This window comes from Populus euphratica, unplaced genomic scaffold, assembly GCF_000495115.2.
Source record: "Populus euphratica unplaced genomic scaffold, PopEup_1.0 scaffold15.1, whole genome shotgun sequence".
Classification (NCBI taxonomy): domain Eukaryota; kingdom Viridiplantae; phylum Streptophyta; class Magnoliopsida; order Malpighiales; family Salicaceae; genus Populus; species Populus euphratica.
In genome coordinates, this window is record NW_011499874.1 from 277,105 (window position 1) to 298,407 (window position 21,303).

At 34.8% G+C, this 21,303-nt stretch overlaps 1 protein-coding gene across 1 annotated transcript; it reads left to right on the forward strand.

Moving 5' to 3' along the window:
• The first annotated feature begins 9,781 nt into the window (after positions 1-9,781).
• Positions 9,782-20,553, forward strand: LOC105127951 (glutamate receptor 2.7-like). Its single transcript, XM_011029431.1, has 5 exons — positions 9,782-10,614; positions 10,725-12,016; positions 18,847-19,153; positions 19,377-19,774; positions 19,900-20,553. Exons 1-5 carry the CDS (start codon positions 10,302-10,304, stop codon positions 20,434-20,436), a joined length of 2,847 nt encoding a protein of 948 aa, XP_011027733.1. The 5' UTR covers positions 9,782-10,301; the 3' UTR covers positions 20,437-20,553.
• The last annotated feature ends 750 nt before the right edge of the window (positions 20,554-21,303 follow it).

The window sequence follows — 21,303 nt, forward strand, 5'->3', positions numbered from 1 at the left end:
ATACATCAAGGAGCCGATAGCTGAGGCGTATGGAATCTGGTCCATGTATCCACGTTCTAGCTCAGTTTTTGGTGACTGATCTTTACTGAGCTTGAAATGATTCCCCAGAGGTGTACATACTGGCTTAGCATTATCCATACTAAACCTGCTGAGAACCTTCTTGACATACTCTGCCTGTGAAAGCTTTAGTATGCCTTTGTCTTTGTCTCTGATGATTCTCATGCCAAGTATTTGTTTAGCAGCTCCCAAATCCTTCATTTCAAACTGTTTTGACAACTGTTGTTGTCATGGTAGAGTCACCTTTTTCCTTAAGATAGGTAGCGAAGTCATTGAGAAGAGCAGATGGGTTGGTTGAAAAATTTTCAACATTACTTGAAGGAGTATTGCTGAAGTGAGCAGCGGCAGCAACATGACCCTTATGCTCATAGTCCCTTTGAGATCTCTTCTCTTTTTCAAAGTTTGGCTTCAATTCTGGATGAAGGATCCAACACCTCCCAATAGAGTGACCAATATTATGGCAATGGTGACATTTCAAATCTGGTCGTTTGCCCTTGTAAGGTCTGTTGTTGTTCATTGATCTGTTGACAGCATAAATACGAGATTATGATAAAGAGGGTTTAGAGTCAGAATTCATAACCTTTCTACGAGCTTCTTCTCGTTGAATGGTGGCACATACAGTAGTGAGGGATGGAAGATCATGATTCATAAGTATCCTACTGCGAAGATCTTCATAGTCTGAACCAAGACTAGCTAAAAGCTGGAAGATCTTGTCCTCCTCTTCACGTTTCCGTAATTCTGCAGCATCAACTATGTGGGGACGATACAAGTTGATCTTTGTATTGCCAAGCTTTATATACCTGTGAAGAAGAATCAGGATGTGTAATATGGCCATTGATATAGCCAAGTTTGGATCTTCCACCAAGAGCAATTGTCACAGCTCTTGACCAAGGAAGATAATTAAATTCGTTTAACAATACCAAACCTAAACGCTGGTTAGGATTTGGCTCTCTTTCCTGCATATTGCAAATTCTAAAATTGTCATCAACACCATCTATCTTAAACAGGTCTTCCATAAGATTTTTTTTTTAAGCAAATAGCAAGTTATTAAGGACTTGCTCTGATACCATGAAGAAACAAAAGGGAAGAAGATTCTTCTTATTCATATCAATGTATTGTTATAGTAGCAGAGCTATATATACAACGGGTTAAAGGTAACAGTGTTCATATCAGACTCTATCACTATTAAATATTATCCTATCAATTGCATTGCAAAGGATTGCAGTAGGAATGACTTCTACAACTTGTGTTGGAGTGAAACTGAAACTCTGTCATCCGAAATGTAGGTGGACTTTGCAATCTGTGTTGGAGTGGAAGTCTAATGCTTTTGCTCAATAATATATAATTAAATTTTATTGTTTTATCTCAATTTTATTATATATATTGTTTTAATGTTTGATTTTTTGTTGAATTTTAATTGTTATTGTTAAATTTATACAGATGTTAGTTAAATATATAGGAATAAATTTCTTTTTTCCCCTCTATTTTATTGTTAAATTTGTATAACTGTTAAATTATATATAGGATTTTATTTCTTTTTTATTTTATGATGAGAAACATTATATTATCACGTTGAAAATGAGATGAAATTGAATTATCTAAAATTTCTGGTAGAAATAAAATAAAATCAACTAGTTTGAAACATATATCTTATCAATATTTGCAGGTTTGAACATTTTGGATAGTCTCTAATATAACGGAGGTACTGTCGATTTTTTTTAAATAGAATTTGATTATGTAATTATTTGTCAAATTTATATAGATGTATAGAACAAAATTAACTACTCGTCATGGACACATGATCACAACAAGTTCATTGAGTAGCGATGATGATGTGTCATTAGGTGCCGATCAGGAAGATGCACCTGTGACAACTCACGACGTTTCTTCTTCCAGTGTAGTTCCACAATATAAAGGCGGTGTCCTGTCATAACAGGATTAATTCTTCTGCAAGTATAAAGCACATTCGAAAGATGACCTTTCAATGTAAGTTTGTCTTAATTTGTGTTTAACAATTTGTGAATAACTAATTAATATTTTATTTATTTTATCAATTTTTAGGTTCACAAATATTGAGGCCACCTGAGTAATAACATCAACATTGAAATTGTCGATGGAGATTTTATTGTTTCAATGGAGTCAAGTTTTCAAACAACCTGAATAAAAACCTTATATCGATACATGGTTTAAAAGATTTGAGTTTAGTGTTATATTGAAATTATTTATTTATTATGTTATATTGAAATTATTGATTTACTTTTTATAAATTTTTATACATAGAACAAATTTGAGTGGGATAATGCAAATGACAATGTTGTGAGTAGGGTGTGGGAGAATCACGTTGTAATTAGGTAACATAGAAAATAATAAGATATTTTAAAAACAATTTATATAGTAAAATCTAATTTGTCATTAACTCATATAAAATACATTTATATCATGTAGGTTGCATGAATTTTGATATGAAGCACAAAAAAAGCTAAAAAAAAATGTCAGAGATAACGTTTTACTAGGTTTAAATGATGTGGCAGTTTGGAAGGATTTCAAGTTGCCATACATCTCAGAGGATATATGGGTGCAATATATTTAGCACGTAATGTCCAAATGGTTCACATGACGTTCACAGTCTGGTGGCAAGAACCAAAACCGATAAATTCATGATTTGGTTACCACGCATACCAACAGCTCCGTTCCATTTATTGCACATGCGGAGTAGATGGTAAAATTAATTTTAATGACATCTATCTTTTTTTTTGTTATTTATAAATATATTTAACTTGAAATATTTTTCTTTTTTATAGGCTACGACTCCTGGACTTGAGCCGAGCCCAATAGAGCTTTTTGTGAAGACGCACAAAAGGGGTTGCAATAGTTGGTCGACAACTGCACTTAACACTTCATGGTATGTTTCTTCAACCATTTTCTTTCGTAAGTTATTATTTTCTTGAATTGAATTTGATGATTTCTTTTTTAATTTTCAAGAGACATATAATGGCCGATTGAGGAAGAGATAGAGGGATAATCCTTCAACCAACCCAGATTTCGATATGGATTTGTGGATGGAGGCAAGATCATCTGATGGACTTGATAGAAATCGAGTGTGCAGATTCTCCAACACTACAACTGAGAATTTACAAATGGCCCGTAGTGTCTCAACTATTGCGAGCTCCTAATCGATATCGAACACCTAGTCTCAAGAGTTTGTGACCTTGCAACAATACACGACTCATCTCACCTAAAAATATAAACAACTCTTGGCAAATTATAAATAATTTCGCCAAATAGTAATGGACATGAGATTACAGATGAGTGGTACATGTGCGTCCTCCTTTTTGGCCGTATAATCTTGAGAACGACCAGCCTCCTCCTCTAGAGCCGCCATTGTTCTATTTTAATTTTTATTTATACAAATAAAATTGTAATGAATATTTGGATTTTATATTATTCAATTTTATTTTTACATATTTCAATTTTATTTATTTATTTATTTTCTTTTTTTTATTATTATTATTCTATACAATTTTATATTAATTATTTTATGCAATTTTATTTCTAAAAATATTTTGTTAATCATCATGAACAAACTTACAATAATTATTTTATTGGTATTTTTTAGAGAGTTAAAAAACATTTATTGCATATATCATAATTACTGATAGAATATTTTGATCTGTGATTTACCAATAAAAATAGGCAGAATCAATCTATCCATATATATTTCAGAGAATAAAACAAAAATATTGCATATCTCACTATTATATGAATTATACAAACAGAATAACTCCATTAACATATTTCTAGCGGGAAAAAGTTTTTGGGGCACATTTTCTTCTAGTGTAGTTCCACAATATAGAGGCGGTGTCCTGTCATAACAAGATTAATTCTTCTGCAAGTATCAAGCACATTCGCAAGATGACCTTTCAATATAAGTTTGTCTTGATTTATGTTTAACAATTTGTGAATAACTAATTAATATTTCATTAATTTTATTAATTTTCAGGTTTACAAACATTGAGGTCACCTGGGTAATAATATCAGCATTCGATGGAGATTTTATTGTTTTAATGGAGTCAGGTTTCTAGACATCCTAAATGGAAACCTTATAATAATACATGGTTTAGAAGATTTGAGGTTAATGTTATATTAAATTTATTTATTTATTTTGTATGTTATATTGAAATTATTGATTTATTTTTTATAATTTTTTTTATACATAAAACAAATTCGAGTGGGATAAAGCAAATAAAAATGTTGCGAGGAGAGTGGGAGAATCACGCTGCAACTAGGCAACATAGAAAACAATAAGATATTTAAAATATATATATAGTAAAATCTAATTTGTCATTAACTCATATAAAATACATTTGTATCATGTAAGTTGTGTGACTTTTGGTATGAAGCGCAAAAACAAGCTAAAAAATATGCTATAGATAACGTTCTACCAGGCTCGAATGATGTGGCAATTTAGAGGGATTTCAAGTCGCCCTTCATCCTGGAGGATATATGGGTGCAATATATTTAGCACGTGATGTCTGTATGGTTCACATGACGTTCATAGTCTGGTGGTGAGAATCAGAACCGATAAATTCATTGTTCGGTTACCATGCACACCAACAACTCCATTCCATTCATTGCACATGCGAAGCAGATGATAAGATTAATTTTAATGATATCTATCTTTAAATTTTTTTGTTGTTATTTATAAATATATTTAACTTGTGACATTTTTTTTCTTATAGGCTATAACTCTTGGACTTGAGCCGAGCCCAATAGAGCTTTTTATGGAGACACACATGCAGAGTGAAGACCGCCAAAAGAGGGTGCAACAGTTCGTCGACAACTGCACTTAACACTTTATGGTATGTTCGTTCAACCATTTTCTTTTATAAGTTATTGTTTTCTTGAATTGAATTTGATGATTTCTTTTTTAATTTTCAGACAACATATAATAGCCGATTGAGGGAGAGATACAGGGACGATCCTTCGACCCACCTGAATTTCGATCCGGATTTATAGATGGAGGTAAGATCAATTGGTGGACCCGATAGAAATCAGGAGTATGGATTCTCCAACACTACGACCGAAACTTGTCGGTGGCCGGTTGACAAGACTAAAAGATTGATGTCTTCTCCCAAGTGCAGGAGTGTCGAAGTAATAAATAACCCGGCAAGACCGGGGTCGAACCATAGGGAGGTTAATTGTACAAATTATAAATAACAATAATACAACAACAATAATAACAACAACAATAACAACAATAATAATAGTAATAACAATAATAATAACAACAACAATAATAACAATAATAGTAGTAGTAGTAATACTAATAATAATAGTAATAATAACAATAATAATAATAAAGATAAAGAAGGAGAAGAAGAAGAAGATGATGAGAACTTTGAGATAGAATATTAATGTAACGATTAAACAATGATAATAACAAATGTCAAGGTTAGAGGATCCACTAATGGTATGTTAAACAAGTATAGTATAAACTCTTATTATTCCATTGGAAACCACACACAAAGGAGGTTCCAATCAGATTATAGATTGTTAACATGATTACATTAGTCATCTTATTCGATTAATGTTAATACTTGTAAATCTCGTCAAGCATTCATGATTATAACTTATGTTAACAACAAATCAAGTTCCTTTCATAGCTCAGGTGTCGGTTATACCATACAATGTGGGTTATGAAAGTGTCAAGCATTTGTTGTACCAAGTGTTATACAACATAAATCAAGATTAGTCATTTAACAAGCAAAGTATTAAAGAGTGAATAAGATAACAAATATAAAACATGTTAGTATCAAACATTAAAGTCTATATTAAGTTTACACTATACTTATGCTTACACCATTAGTGTAACCTTTTCTCCTTGACATAATAAACTTAGCTAGACATAATGAAAGAAAGAAAAATAAATAAACTAAATAAGAACATAAATAAGATAAAAGTTAACTAAGTAAATGAAAGGAAATGAAAGGCATAAACTTGATATTAATAAAAGCAAAGCATAAACATTGCAAAAAATACAAAGAGAGAAAGCAAGAGCATGATCTTGATCTGGAGACCAAGATGCCTAAATGCATGGCAAATGCCTCCTTTTATAGGCCAAAATTGGAAACTATTGATTTGATGACTAATTGATGAGTGAGTGGCCACCTCTTGACTTGGTGACAATCCTTATCTTCTCTTGTCTGCCCAAAACATCATTGCTAACGTCAAAATTAGAGCCACTCGAACATGAAAGTTGTAGGAAATTGTCTCAGCTTTCTTGTGTAAAAAATTCAGCTCATTTCGACTTCTAGAACTCCAGATATGGCCAAAATACGGAACAGTGCTCGGGCTGGAGGACAGATTCGGGCTTCTTTGTTGTTGCAACAATTTGGACTTGAAAATGACCTTTTTGGGCTCCATATGAAAGTTGTAGGCCTATGTCTTACCTTTCCATCCATATAAAGTAGACCTAAATCTGAGATCTATAGCTCCAGATATGATCCAATTACCGAACAGTGTTCCGGTTTGGATTGCACCGACATCTCTTTTCTAAGTTTGGCCATCTCTTTATCCTTTCAACTTCAGTTCTTAAATTCATCAATCAATCCTTTCATTTATGTGATAGGCCTGCATTTAAAATGAACATTTACGACAAATTAAAGGTATCTTATATTATTAGATATATTATTATAAAACATGTTTTAGTTAAGGAGTTATTGATACTTCAAGTACAAAATGATGATATAAAACCTTAATAAAAATGCACTTTTAAGTACTAATTACCAGTAGTGTCTCAACTATTAGGAGCTCCCAATCAGTATCGAGTACCCAATCTCAGGAGTTTGTGGCCTTGCAACAACACATGACTCATCTCACCGAAAAATATGAGCAACTCTTGGCAAATTATGAACAACTCCACCAAATGGTGATGGACATGAGATCACAGATAGGTGGTACGTGTGCGCCTCCTTTTTGGCTGTATGATCCCGAGAATGACCAGCCTCCTCCTCCTCCTCCTCTAGTGCCGCCATTGTTCTAGTTTAATTTTTATTTATTCAAATAAAATTGTAATGAATATTTGGATTTTATATTATTCAATTTTATTTTTACATATTTCAATTTTATACAATTTTATTTGTTTATTTATTTTCTTTCTTATATATTATTCTATACAATTTTATATTAATTATTTTATACAATTTTATTCCTAAAAATATTTTTTAATCATCACGGACAAACTTACAAACATAACTATTCTGTTGGTATTTTCCAGAGAATTAGAAAAAATTTACTGCATATGCCACAATCATCGACATAATACTATCATCGATGATTTACCGATGGGAATACAGACGGAATCAATTCATCAGTTTATTTCAAAGAGTTGGGAAAAATTACTGCATATCCCACTATCACCGATGGAAATATACCAATGAAATAATTCAGTCAACATATTTCTAGCAGGAAATTTCTTTTGGTGCGCATTTTCCTCCTACAAAACCATCGGTTTTTAATTATTATTTTTTACCGACATAATTAGCGACAGATGATGGAATTACCAATGAACGTTATACCGGCGGATGCATTATGTCGGTGAATTAATCAGTAAAATTTTCATCAATAGAATGGTAATCTCACGTCGATGAAAAAATTTCATCAGTAAAACTATTAAATATTGTAGTGTGGTTATGTATAAAGTAAAAACAAAAAACACTATTTATGATTTTGGATGATATATAGGAATACTGGACCTGACTCCTTTCATATTTCACATAAAGATCAAAGATGAAAAGAAGATGAAGAACTTATCTTCAGATCAAGGATCCTATGAATATTAATTATTTCCGCTTACTCCAATTCCAGCAGTGGTTGATGTTATTGATCAAGCTCTATAATTTTTAGGGTTAGAATTTAGAAGTATAAACTATCTCTCAGGATATGACTTGGTGTCCCTCCTTTCTCTTTAACTCATGAACATTGTTTATGTACATATCCTGATTAATTACATAAATTCACGAATTGAAAAGAAAGAAAAAAGATATTGCATCTTTATTAAGTAAAGGCAAATAAATTTTACAGAAAATATATAATGCTTGTGCCTTTTGTTTTCAGCTAAATGGACTTCTGGATTATATTTATATGTCCATTGTCCCCATTTTTTCCAAATTCCAACTGGCTGATGTATGACGTACGTTTATTCATCCAAAAAGTGTGGACATAAGTTAGTTTCTAATAGTTAATATCAAGAATCTTCAAAAAAGACAAGGAAACAATTCTTGTCTTAAATCTTTCTTCTGGCAACCTTTTCAAGGCTGAATTTCCTTCAAGTTTCTAAGCATTTATTATATGCTTAGAAATTCCACCTCCAGCATCTGTCCAAATTCCACCTCCAGTTTCATTGGATATAAACCCTCCAATTATTGATACTCATTTATTATATGATGCGACGTTTTATTTGAGAGCTGAGGGAAATTTTATTTAAGTACCTCAACTTCTAATATTTCAGCTTTAATCCTTTACTAGTAGACCCTTATTTGTTCAATATCGATGATCTAATTTTTGACAGTGATCCGAGAGAGATTGACTTCTTTTCTTATAAGTAATTTCTTCATTAATTTGTAAGAATTCAGTATCCAACGTCCACCAATACCTGATGACATCAATCACTGTTACATGTATAATTCGTATTAAGTAACACATGTGGATGTATTATAATTGTTTTATTCTAAAATAGATTTTCTAATACTATTTTAACATGGTGATGAAAGGTAAGCCTCTGAGGATTGATCCTGGAAGTTAAGCCAGTTTAACTACGCTGTACAAGGAATCGAAATGCGACAGAAGTACCATGAAGTTAATAACGCTATCCTGACAAGGAGGATCAATCGATGCTGTCGGTAGGAAAAAGTAAGACCAAAGAATTTAAAACGTTTGTTGGGCAGGCTATGTTAAAAAAATATCAAGCGGTTCATTGCTGTTTTAAGCTCGGCAACTCATTCCAGCTCCTGCTGTGTAATTTCAAAACAAGCTAGGTTTTACTTTTCCACTCAACTATGTAATTTCAAAACAAGCTAGGTTTTACTTTTCCATGCAACAATGTCAGACAAGAATGTTGGATCATAGATGTACCTGTCGATAGAATCCTTCTTGCAATTTCTAACAATTTGAAGTAGACTTTTTTCGTTTCACCTACATACGGAGAGGCTTAGCCTTAATTGCTTCACATCCACGCATTTACGACCTGCATGAACTCGATCTATTCCACAAGTTAGACTGAATTAGCTAAACATCCTTGATAAATATGGGAAACCAAGGTGCTTCAACGTCACTCATCTATCATGGTTTAGAAATAAGCAGCTGAAAATTAAACCACAACAAAATCTGCTACGCTTTCAGTAAGATTCTATATAACATGACAAGTTATATTTGTTGAATTCAAGTCCTTGAATTTAGACGAGCAATTTCATTCTTATTAGAGCACCATGCGCGTTAGGGAAGACAACTTTGAGAAGAGTACAAGAACAGCAAACAGCTGTCAAAATGGCAGCAGCAAGAAATTGCATGGCTACAAGGTTCTGCTCAAGAAAACCAGAACTCCACAATAATTAAAAACATACAACAGTAAAGAACCTATATAATAAATTAACAACATTGATGTAGTAACCTATTCAGTAGAATTTTGTATTGTTCGTTATAGTTGTTCTATCTTGTGTTGTCTCCATTTGAGCCAATCTGGCTTCTTGTAATAGACAAAACTAATAATATCTACACTTTTTCCCCCCAAAAACTTCAATCTCAATAATATCTAAGAAAAAAGATTCCAAAGCTGAGATCAAATCCAAAGGCTGACCTCGTACAAAAGAAAATCTGCAAAACATCAAAACTAAGTAGGGAGTGGATGACTGATAACCATTAACCCACATACATGTCCCAAACACCTCTCATTTTTCTCTTTTATGGTTATATAGATAGTACATACCGTTATCAGAACTGTAGGACAGCCTCTTCTTTTTTATCATGAAACACAGCTGGGTACTTAATTTCCTCTCAATAGAGCTTTGACTTGCTCCAAGCAAACCGAGTCTTTGTTCCTCTCAAAATAACGCGTAAATTCCTCGAAATTGCGTGTCTTTCTTCCTCCCAATCACGGACCACGTATACTATCACCATATTTCAAATGCTATAAACCAAAAGCATTTAGTAAAAGTTACTACTTCAACAACAAAACTACCAAGACTAGTATGATGTGCTTCAAAGAAACTGCTCTAATGCGTTTCCCTATCTTTACTTTTAACCAACTCCCAAAATTTTGGCTTCTGCTCCTTGTAGCTACCTCCTTTTTAGTCACTACTCTCCCCCATGGAGCTAAAGACATCTATGATAGTAAAGTTACAAACATTGGTGCCATCATTGATGTCCATTCAAGAACCGGGAAACAAGAGAAAACAGCAATGGAAATAGCAGTTCAAAAGTTCAACAATGGGTCACCGAACCACAATCTGTCTCTTTACTTCCAGGGTTCCCGGAGAAGTCCTCTTCAAACTGCTCGTGCTGGTAATATTTTTCTGTGTCGCTTTATTATATATATTTCTATGTACTTTCAACATTTAGTGATCATGACAAGCGTGACTATACTAATGTTACTTCATGAATTTTCCTCACAGCTGAAAAGTTGATTGAAGAGAATAAAGTGCAAGTGATAATTGGTATGGAAAGATGGGATGAGGCAGCTTTAGTTGCCGATATTGGAAGCCAAGCTAAAGTTCCAGTTCTTTCATTTTCTGCACCAGCTATAACACCGCCATTAGCATCATCTCGATGGCCTTTCTTGATAAGAATGGCTCACAGTGATTCTAACCAAATAAGATGCATTGCAGCAGTTATTCAATCTTATAACTGGAGGAGGGTTGTAACTGTTTACGAAGATTATGCATATGGTGGTGATGCTGGCATGCTGGCTCTTCTATCTAAGGCTCTTCAGGATGTTGGTTCAGAGATTGAATATAACTTGGTTCTTCCACCATTCTCCTCCGTATCTGATCCAAAAGTTGTTGTTCTAGAAGAACTGACAAAACTACTAAGTGAAAAAATACAATCTCGGGTTTTTATCGCGCTCCAGTCATCGTTGCCCATGATGATTCATCTATTTAGAGAAGCTAAGAAGATGGGACTTGTAGGAAATGACATGGTATGGATACTTACAGATACAGTTACAAATTTCTTGGACATAGTTAACACTTCTGTTATCCAGTCCATGGAAGGTGCTCTCGGAATTAAGAACTACTATTATGATAATACGAGTTCCTACCAAACTTTTCTTACCCACTTCCGGCAGAAATTCAGATCTGACTATCCAGAGGAAGGTTCCTATGAGCCAGGATTTACTGCTCTACGAGCACATGACAGCATTGCTATCATCACTCATGCCATGGACAGACTGTCTAGCAACACTAGCAGTCCAGAAGTTTTTCTGGATAACATATTAGCAACCAGTGTTGTTGGTTTAAGCGGCGAGATAAATGTCAAAGCAGGTGAGTTGTTGCATAGTCCTCTGCTGAGGATTGTGAATGTGGTTGGAAGGAGATACAAGGAGCTAGATTTCTGGATACCTGAGTTTGGATTCTCAAACCAACCTGTGATAGCGAAAGGTGAAGCTGAAAATAGTACAGAAGCTATGAGGTTGAAAGGACCGGTGATTTGGCCGGGCGACCAGCAACATAATCCAAAAGGCTGGTTGATGCCTACTGAAGCAAAGAAGATGATTATTGGTGTTCCTGGTAGGACCTCGTTTGATAGATTTGTGAAAGTATCAACAAAGGCTGGTAAGACGGATTATGATGGTTTCTGCATTGAACTTTTCAATATGGTGCGAGGAGTTCTGGATTATGATCTGCCTTACCAATTTGAACACTACAACGGCACCTATGATGATCTGGTGGATCACGTGTACAACAAGGTAAGAATTTAATCCTCTTCTAAATATTCGAAGTGCTCGATGATGATCATATGATCCAGTACAGATGATAGTTTTATTCTAATCCGCCATACATATTTATTTTGTGCTTCCATTTTTTTATCTCTTATTTGTTTTTGTGTGTGATCCAAATTTTGAGGAACAACAAAATATTGCTTTTGATTCCCTTAATTACAATACCTGACAAGAATGACCTCTTTATACAATAACATGAAGGATAACAATATAATTTGCTGCTGCAAACTAAAACGTGGATTAACATTTTTTGTTTTGTTTTTCTGAGTCCTTCATTCTTAGAAATGAATAAAGTTTAGAGTGGTAATCCATCATCTTCGGATTTAGTCACATATTAAGCTCAAATATATATGAGTCTTGTGAATTACCAGATTCACTATCTCCAGGCTCAACCAAACGCTGAGTCCAAGCATGATTGAGTCCGACAAATCTCTAAACCTACTATCCCTGATCTTAGCCAAGCATTGAGCCCAAACATATATAGGTCTGGAAAATCGTCAAACCCACCATCTCTAGACTTAGCCAAGCGCTGAGCCCATACTTGTGTGGGTCCAGCAAACCCCCAGACCCACAATCAAATATATTTTACTCTAATGAATCAAAAATATTTTACTTTGATGTGTCAGAGATATTTTATCCTGACAAGAGAGAGATATTTAGCTTATATATAAACCTTTTCCCCTTCCATCAAAAGGGGGGACCTTAGGAATTACAAAAGAAACAAGTGGAACCCCTTATAGGGGTAGGTTTAATTTTTCTCTATTACAAATAACATATTTCTATTTCTAGGGCTTATGTATATGTATATATATATATATATATGTATATATGTATATGTATATATATATATATGTATATGTATATAAAGTGTATTTTCTCTCATATGATATTGACTTAATCATTGGAGAGTCCTAAAAATCTAAAAAGAGGACCTTTTGTAAGTATTGAGCTTAAGCCATCAGCCATTTCACCAAGAAAAGATGGATTAAATTGTCATAATTAGGAGATTAATAATCTTATCTCAAGCCTTGGCTTGGCCTTTAAACCCATGGGATAAAATCAAACTCTACTAGTGGCGTTTTCTATAGGAAAATGATCAAAAAGCTATTGATCGCTGCTTCAAGAGCCAGGCTGTTATCATTCCTTATTATCATTGGATTTAGAGCCTTGAGGTTTTGGAAGAATATCAACACGTACTAGCGGGATGTTGGTTCAAACCTTGTAACTTTATGAGTTATTGCAACCTAGTGGCTTCATTGCCATTATCATCATTAATTACTATTGGAGTTGGAACTTTGAGGTTTTAGAAAGCCTTTACTGTCTGCTAACAAAGTGTTGGTTCAATCCGTGCAATTTTAAGAGTTATTGCTAACCAATGACTCCTACCAAACTTGTGAACTTGATAGGATAGATTATTCTTAAGCAGGGAGGTTACCTTCTCTTTCATTAGTCATATTTTCACAATAACTAAAGGAATTATGTTTATCTATGAAGAGTAATATTGACGACTACCTAGAAACCCTTCATCGAAGAAGTGCAATTCTCTCTCCCCTTTAAGGCATAGTTATTAAACCCGGCCCGGGGGTTGACCCAACCAAAGGGCCTGGTCCCGGGTTTCATGGGTCAACCCAGGTCAACTAGGGTCGACCCGGATCAACCTGAAAAAATTAAATTTTTTTTAATATTTCATATGAAAAAATCTAAGTAAATATAGATTATACATATTGTAAACAATGAAGTTTAAAAGAATATTTTAAAAAGTTTTTTATCCCACATTAAAAAGATATTATGTTAAACTTTTAAGTTGAAATATTTAAACCAAAAAAGTTTTTTATCCCATATTGAGAAAACATAACTTTTTTCTTAGGAACATAGAGTATTTATACTAATAAGTTTCAAATCTCACATTGAAAAAATATAACTTCTTTCATAGGAGGATAGAGTATATATACGAAAGAACTTCAAATCCCATATTGAGAAGATACTATATTATCCTTTTAAGTTGAAGTATTTATACTAATGGGTTTCAAATCCCACATTGAAAAAATATTATTTTTTTCACAGGAGTATAGAGTATGTATATGAAAGGACTTTAAATCTCATATTGAAAAGATACTATGTTATCTTTTTAAGTTGAAATATTTAAACCAAAAGGTTTTTTATCCCACATTAAAAAAACATGATTTTTTTTCTTGGGAATATAGAGTATATATACGAAAGGGTTTCAAATCTCACATTGAAAAGATACTATGTTATCCTTTTAAGTTGAAATATTTAAACCAAAAAGTTTTTTTTATCCCATATTGAAAAAATATGACTTTTTTCTTGGGAACATAGAGTATATATACTAATGGGTTTCGAATCTCACATTTCAAAAAAAAAAAAACCAAGCCTCGCCCGGGTCATTGGTCGACCAGCTGGTTCGCCCGGGTTTGACCGGGTTGTTACCACAGCCGGTCTTTTATTAAACCCGGACCGATCCAGCCACCGGGTCCCGAGTCAACCTGTCAGGTCGGGCCGGTTTTAATAACACTACTTTAAGGCCCTAAAGTGGAATAGAAATGTATTATGGTTAGTGACTAGAAATGTAAGTTTCTTGCATATGAATTATATTCTTCAAAATAACAAATGATTTCTTCTCTCCAAGTCTCAAATCTTCCAAAGATATGATGAATTTAGTCTTTCTAGTATGATAAAATTATTAACTTTGGATGTAATGAACGTTTGCCTAATGCTACAACACATTTTACCTTGGAAGGGATTGGCATGTTCTACCTGATGCGATCACACTTTTCTCCAAGGATGAGATAGAGATTATATCAACAATAAGTAGATGCATGGAAACAATATCCCTGATTGGTTCCTAGAAGGCATAACCATTATAAACTCTTTTAAGGTTAGATCATTCCTCATCTATCACTAGAAATGATCTCCTAAGTATGGAAAATGGACCAAAAAATGATCTCTTAAGTATAGGTGTTTGACCCAAAAATGATCTTTTAAGTTTGGGCACTGGATCAAGAAATGATTTTCTAAGTATGGGCTATAGACCCATAAATGATCTCTTAAGCATGGGTGTTGGACCCAAAAATGATCTCATAAGTATAAGCAATGGACCAAGAAATGATTTTCTAAATATAGGCATTAAACTCAAAAATAATCTCTAAAGTGTAGGTGTTGCATCCAAAAATTGTCTCCTAAGTATGGGTTTTGGACCCAAAAATGATCTTGTACGTATGAGCATTAACCTAGACAAGAACTCTATACAAGGACTCTAAGCTTGTGGAAAGCAATATTGAGATAAAAGAGTTATATTATAAAATAAATGATGTACATGAAATAAGAATACATATATATATGTACAAAGGGATCTTAAAATTCAGTCCAGGCTCCTTATCTAGATAATCCCCTCGTTGGGCTGTAGCGGCCCTGACCGAGAATACATCTACAAAATTAGGGGCTGGAACTAGATCGAAGGTTGCACTAAAATCCACATGTATTTCTTTTGAGATATTAAAAAAGTATAGGTTGGACATGGTCAGGAAAATCTTGTCTCCCATTATCTCGATCAAAGTTGCTGAACCCTTGAGAAATTCTTGGAACTCTTTAGAAGAGTCCCTTAAGGCCTTTAACTTCACCTAGGAATACTAGTTTCTTCCCTAGAAGTAGCAAGTTTAGCTTGTGTGGCAACAAGTTCATCCCATATGCTAACTTGGAAGGCCTTAGCTTTAAGGAGTTTCTACCTAAAAGGAACCACTTGGTTATAGGAGGCCTCAAGTGTTTTTTCCCTGAAACTTAACTCAGGGGTAAGGCTTTGTGCTTGGACCTTTAGTGTGGTATAGGCCACCTCAATGCTTCGCAGCTCGGCCACAATAATGGTTTTTTCCCTTTTCAATTGTTCGAAGGCAACTTGATATTCCCTGTTCGTAGCCATAACTACCCTCACATAACTTTTTTCAGTCACTAAACACCTTTAAGAATGGGTGTACATTATAAAGGTCTGCCAAAGGTAAGTGTTAAAAGAGATAATCATCAAACCAGAGAAAAAAGAAACAAGGGTTTATTTTTCCTTATATTGAAAGCCATTTGGCTAGTTAAATCCAAATAATGATGAAAGCTTTTATCAAACATCACGAAGATATCTGATGGGATGGTGTGGACACTCTCTAGTGTTCTCACCACCTTGAGGCTAGCCTCCCCAATGCTTGTTCTCCCTCCAACAATAGCCTTTGTAAATTGCATCACCTCGTCCGTTAGGGTTGGAAAATCAAATGGATTATGGCCCAAAGCCAAGTAAGAGAAAATATCCTTGAACTTCTTGGCGCTAGCTTTAGTAGAGGTCCTAATTGCAGCTTCCTTAGCTGGTAGTATAGAAAGTTGAGGTAAAGGGAACACTACAACAAAAGTCTTTATCAATAGAACGAGAGAATGGGTTTCCACCGGGGTGAAGATTTTTTATTCTTGAAGTGGATGGTTGCACTCGCAATCACTGCAGGAGGAGTTAGGCTTACTTCTTCCCTGGATATGGAAAAATCACGACCCCTAATTTTGGAGGGGGGGCTATAAACCTTATTATTATCTCCGTAAAGGCAAAGCCCTCAAGAGCAAGGAGTTCCCCAACAAAGATGAGGGAGTCCCTCCCTATCTTCACATCTTCCTACACTAGTGGCACAAGATAAAAACCCCTCAAGCAAGCACTTTAGAGGAAGATCCCATAATGCGTATCTTTCACCTTTAATTATTAATCCTGTAGGGATAAAGGGACGTTAGATTTTTAAACAAGGAAAAAAAAAGGAAAATGACACTCTATACCTTGCAAAATAGCCTAGTAATATCCCTTGACCATTTTATTAACTTTATAATCAATGTAGGTCGAATCCAACATGACATAGTTCTTCTCCTCGTTTGAGCTCAAATGAGGCTTCTTGATTTCTTCATAGAGGGGACCCTTCTGTAATCAGAACAACCCCAAATTGACTGCAATCCTTCTCACGAATTGATTGTCCCAACATATCTTATAACCAACCATCTCCCCTTCAACTTCTTGACAGATATTGACTTCTTAGTCGACGTGTTCTTTATAGTACCATTGCTCTTATTAGTGAAAGTGAAGAACCATCACACATCATTGCCATCATTAGTGTCAGTGACCAATTGGTAACAAATCCAAAAAACATCATTGCCATTATTAGTGTCGGTGACCAATTGATAACAAATCCAAAAAATATTTATTATGGGCTCGAGCATAACCATTCTACATAATTTTTCAAATGAGGATATAAATGTCCATCTATTGGGATGTAACTAGCCTATACCGAGCTGATAGTGGTTGAACATATCCTTTATAAATCCTTAAAGAAGAAAGGAGTATCTCATCGCATGCATACAGATGGGGATGGAAATTTCAAAATAACCCTAGGTGCCCAAGGTCAGTTGACTAATTCACTCATTAGGGTGAGACACTTGGGTCGTGTACTTACCAAGTTGGTAACTAGTCTTGAATTCCACGTCCACAGCATATATGTTGCTTGGGACATCATCGTTTGAAGTTTGAGGCAACCTCCCTCTCTCATAAAGGTCTTTAAAAGGGGTAGAAGATGAACTCCTATAAGGAGATCTTCTCTCCTCCTCCCCACCAAAGAAGGCCACCAATATGACATTTTTTCTCATCATAAGACCCAATCTAATGGACTCGTGTCCCCTATCAATTCTTTTAGGTTCTGGTTGAAACTTGAACTCTTCATTAGGGGATAAAATACTTCTCTTTTTTAAAAACAAGTATGATGTTTTTGGGTCCATTTTTGTTCTGAGTAAAAGAAAGATAGGGGAAAAGGTTCTGATTAGATAGATGTCTAAAATAGTTTTTCCTCTTTCGGATCAAGAATAAAGATGGCAAAGATAATTTGGGGTCTTCCTAAAGGAGCAGGTTTTTAAAAAGCACAAAGAATAAAAGTAAAAGAAAAGTCATAAGGAAGAATGACTAGGGTTATAAAGAAAAAAAAATTTTACTCCCACCATCGAATGATTGATTATGCATATCATCATAAATATCTAGAAGTTCACTCAATTACTGTATTTAATGCAACCTGTCATTTTTTATCCAAGGGTCACCTTCCTTTTGCAAAGACAAGCCATCTAGGCTTAAAGATCACAACAATCATGTATGGAACCGCCAAAATCTTTTGGAGAAAGTAAAACAACTCTCATTTGTTGTTGGTTGAGCCCAAAATACATGGATTTGGAGAACCGCCAGACCCACCGACTTTAGGCTCAACCAAGCACTGAGCCTAGACTTGTGTGTGTCTGGTGAACAACCAAACCCACCGTCCCTAGGCTTATTCAAATGTTAAGCCCATATTTTTATGGGTATGGCAAACCGTTAGACCCACCATCTTCAGACTCAATCAAGCACTAAGCTCAGACTTATGTGGGTCTAGCGAACCACCAAACCTAACATGTAGAGGCTCCGCGAAGTGCTAAGACCAAATATATATGGGTCTGGCGAACTACTAACCCACTATCTCCAAACTTAGCCAAGCGTCGAGCCCAGGCTTGTGTGGGTCTGGCAAATTGTCAAACCCACCATCTTCAGGCTCACCTAACCCAAACTTATGTGGGCCTAGCACATCACGAGACCATATTTTATCTTGACAAGACATAAAGACATAAATATTTGGTTGATATGTGAATCTTTTCCCTTTTTCATGAAATCTCTCTCTCTCTCTCTCTCACACACACACACATATTCTAACAGAGTTTGCTTATCTTTAGTGCTAATAATTTTTATTTTTTTTAAGACATACGATGCCATTGTCGGCGATGTAACCATACTAGCCAGCAGAGCAGAAAAAGTTGAGTTTACTCAGCCATATGCAGAATCAGGATTGTCAATGATAGTTCCAGCAAAGTCTAAAGAGTCAGCATGGATGTTTATGAAGCCGTTTACAAAGGAAATGTGGTTGGTCACTGGTGCCGTATTGATCTACACAATGTTCATAGTTTGGTTCTTGGAGCATCACACCAATCCTGAATTCAACGGCCCATGGAAGAATCAAATCGGCACAGCTCTCTGGTTTACTTTCTCCTCTCTTTATTTTGCACACAGTAAGTTGCATTTGAGAAACAGTAAAACTAGAATAGTTTATTGTGTTATCCACGTAAGTGTGCACCAGAGAAAATGCATCTCATCCAGCTTTGGCTGCTGCATTTCTTACTGCATGAAATAAAATTATAATCAATCGTTGACATTCATAAAGCTATGGTGGAGATATTACTTGATTCTTTATTGAGAGTTAAAACCACTCATAAAACTTGAATTTTGATTCAGGGGAGAAGATATACAGTAACCTCACCAGAGTGGTTCTTGTAGTGTGGCTTTTCGTTGTATTGATCTTAAACTCGAGCTACACTGCCAGTCTAACTTCAATGCTGACTGTCCGACGTCTGCAGACAAATGTTACTGATATTGAGTGGCTGAAAAAGAACAGCTTAAAAGTTGGCTGTGATGGAGATTCATTTGTACGGAATTATCTGCAAAATGTGCTTGGATTCAAACCAGAGAACATCAAGAAAGTTAGCTCTGAATACAGCTATGAAGGAGAATTTGACAGTGCCAACATATCTGCTGCCTTTCTTGAACTCCCATATGAGAAAGTTTTCATCGGTCATCACTGCAAACGATATAGTGCAACCACACCTACCTACAGATTTGGTGGACTAGGCTTTGTGAGTTCATGACAGATTACCATAAAAAATTTCAGTAAAATAGTCAAGCAATTACTAGAACTCTTTCAAAGATGCATTTCCCCGCATAAGAGACTGATTGAATACTGCTCTGATTCACTTTTCAGGTATTTCAGAAAGGCTCTCCTATCGCCGCAGATGTTTCCAAAGCGATCCTGAAGCTATCAGAAGATGGAGAACTAAAACCTTTGGAAAAAAAGTGGTTTGCTCCGTCGCGAGAGTGCTTAAGCAATGCAAATGACAATGATAAAACTGAAAGCTTGAGCCTGCAAAGCTTCTGGGGTATCTACATTATAACCGGTGCCACTTCGACCATTTGTTTTCTCCTATTTCTGTTCCACTTGCTGAAGAACTACCATAAACAAGAAGTGGAGGATAGAGGCAATGCAACTCCAAGTGATAAGAGTACTGTTTGGCAAAAAACAGTTACTCTAGCAAGGTATATCTATCATGGAGAGACTGTTACTCCAGGAGAATCTCCAATTTCTGATCGTTCCCCTGATATCCATGAATGGAACTCTTCGAAGTTGGAACTCTCTAATCCTAAAGACACTCAAGAAAATCTTCTCTCCTCATCACCAGCTGAAATTGAAGTTGTAAATATTCCAGATTCTGACACCCAAGAAAGCAGCAATGTGGTCTGACGCTCTCTTTTCGCATATGTACTGCTAGGTGTAATTGAGCTGATATCAATAGACTGGTTAGATTTGGATATTTTGGCTCCTTCAGGTCTGATTCAAATCACATCTCCAAACTATAGTCAAGTATTTTAATTTTAATTTTACTTCTATCAATCAAAAATTATTTTCTACTAGATGAATAATTTGTTTAAATCAATTGGTTTCGGTCACTGTCTTTTTTATTTGGTGTACCTCCTTTTTCTTAACTCATGAAAATTGTTCATGTACATATCCTGATTAATTAAATAAATCCACGAATTGAAAAGAAAGAAAAAAGATATTGCATCTTTAATAAGAAAAGGCAAAGAAATTTTATAGAAAATATATATAATGTTTTTGCCTTTTGCTTTTAGTTAAATGGAGTACTGGATTATATTTATGCCCATTGTCGGGGTAATTGTTGTGAATTCAGAAAGGGACCCCATTTTGTGCAAATTCCAACTGGCTGATGTATGATGTTTATTCATCCAAAAAGTGTGGACATAAGTTAGTTTCTAATAATCAACATCAACAATCTTCAAAAAAGACAAGGAGGCAATTCTTGTTTTAAATCTTTCTTCTGGCAACCTTTTCAAGGTTGAGTTTCCTTCAAGTTTCTCAGCAACTGTCCAAATTCCACATCCAGTTTCATTGGATATAGACCCTCCAATGATCTAATACTCGTTTATTATACGATGCGACGTCTTATTTGAGAGCTGAGGGAATTTTTATTTAATACCTTAACTTTTATATTTCAGCTTTAATCCTTTACTAGTAGACCCTTATTTGTTCAATATCGATGATCTAATTTTTGACAATGATCCGAGAGAGATTGACTTCAAGTAATTTCTT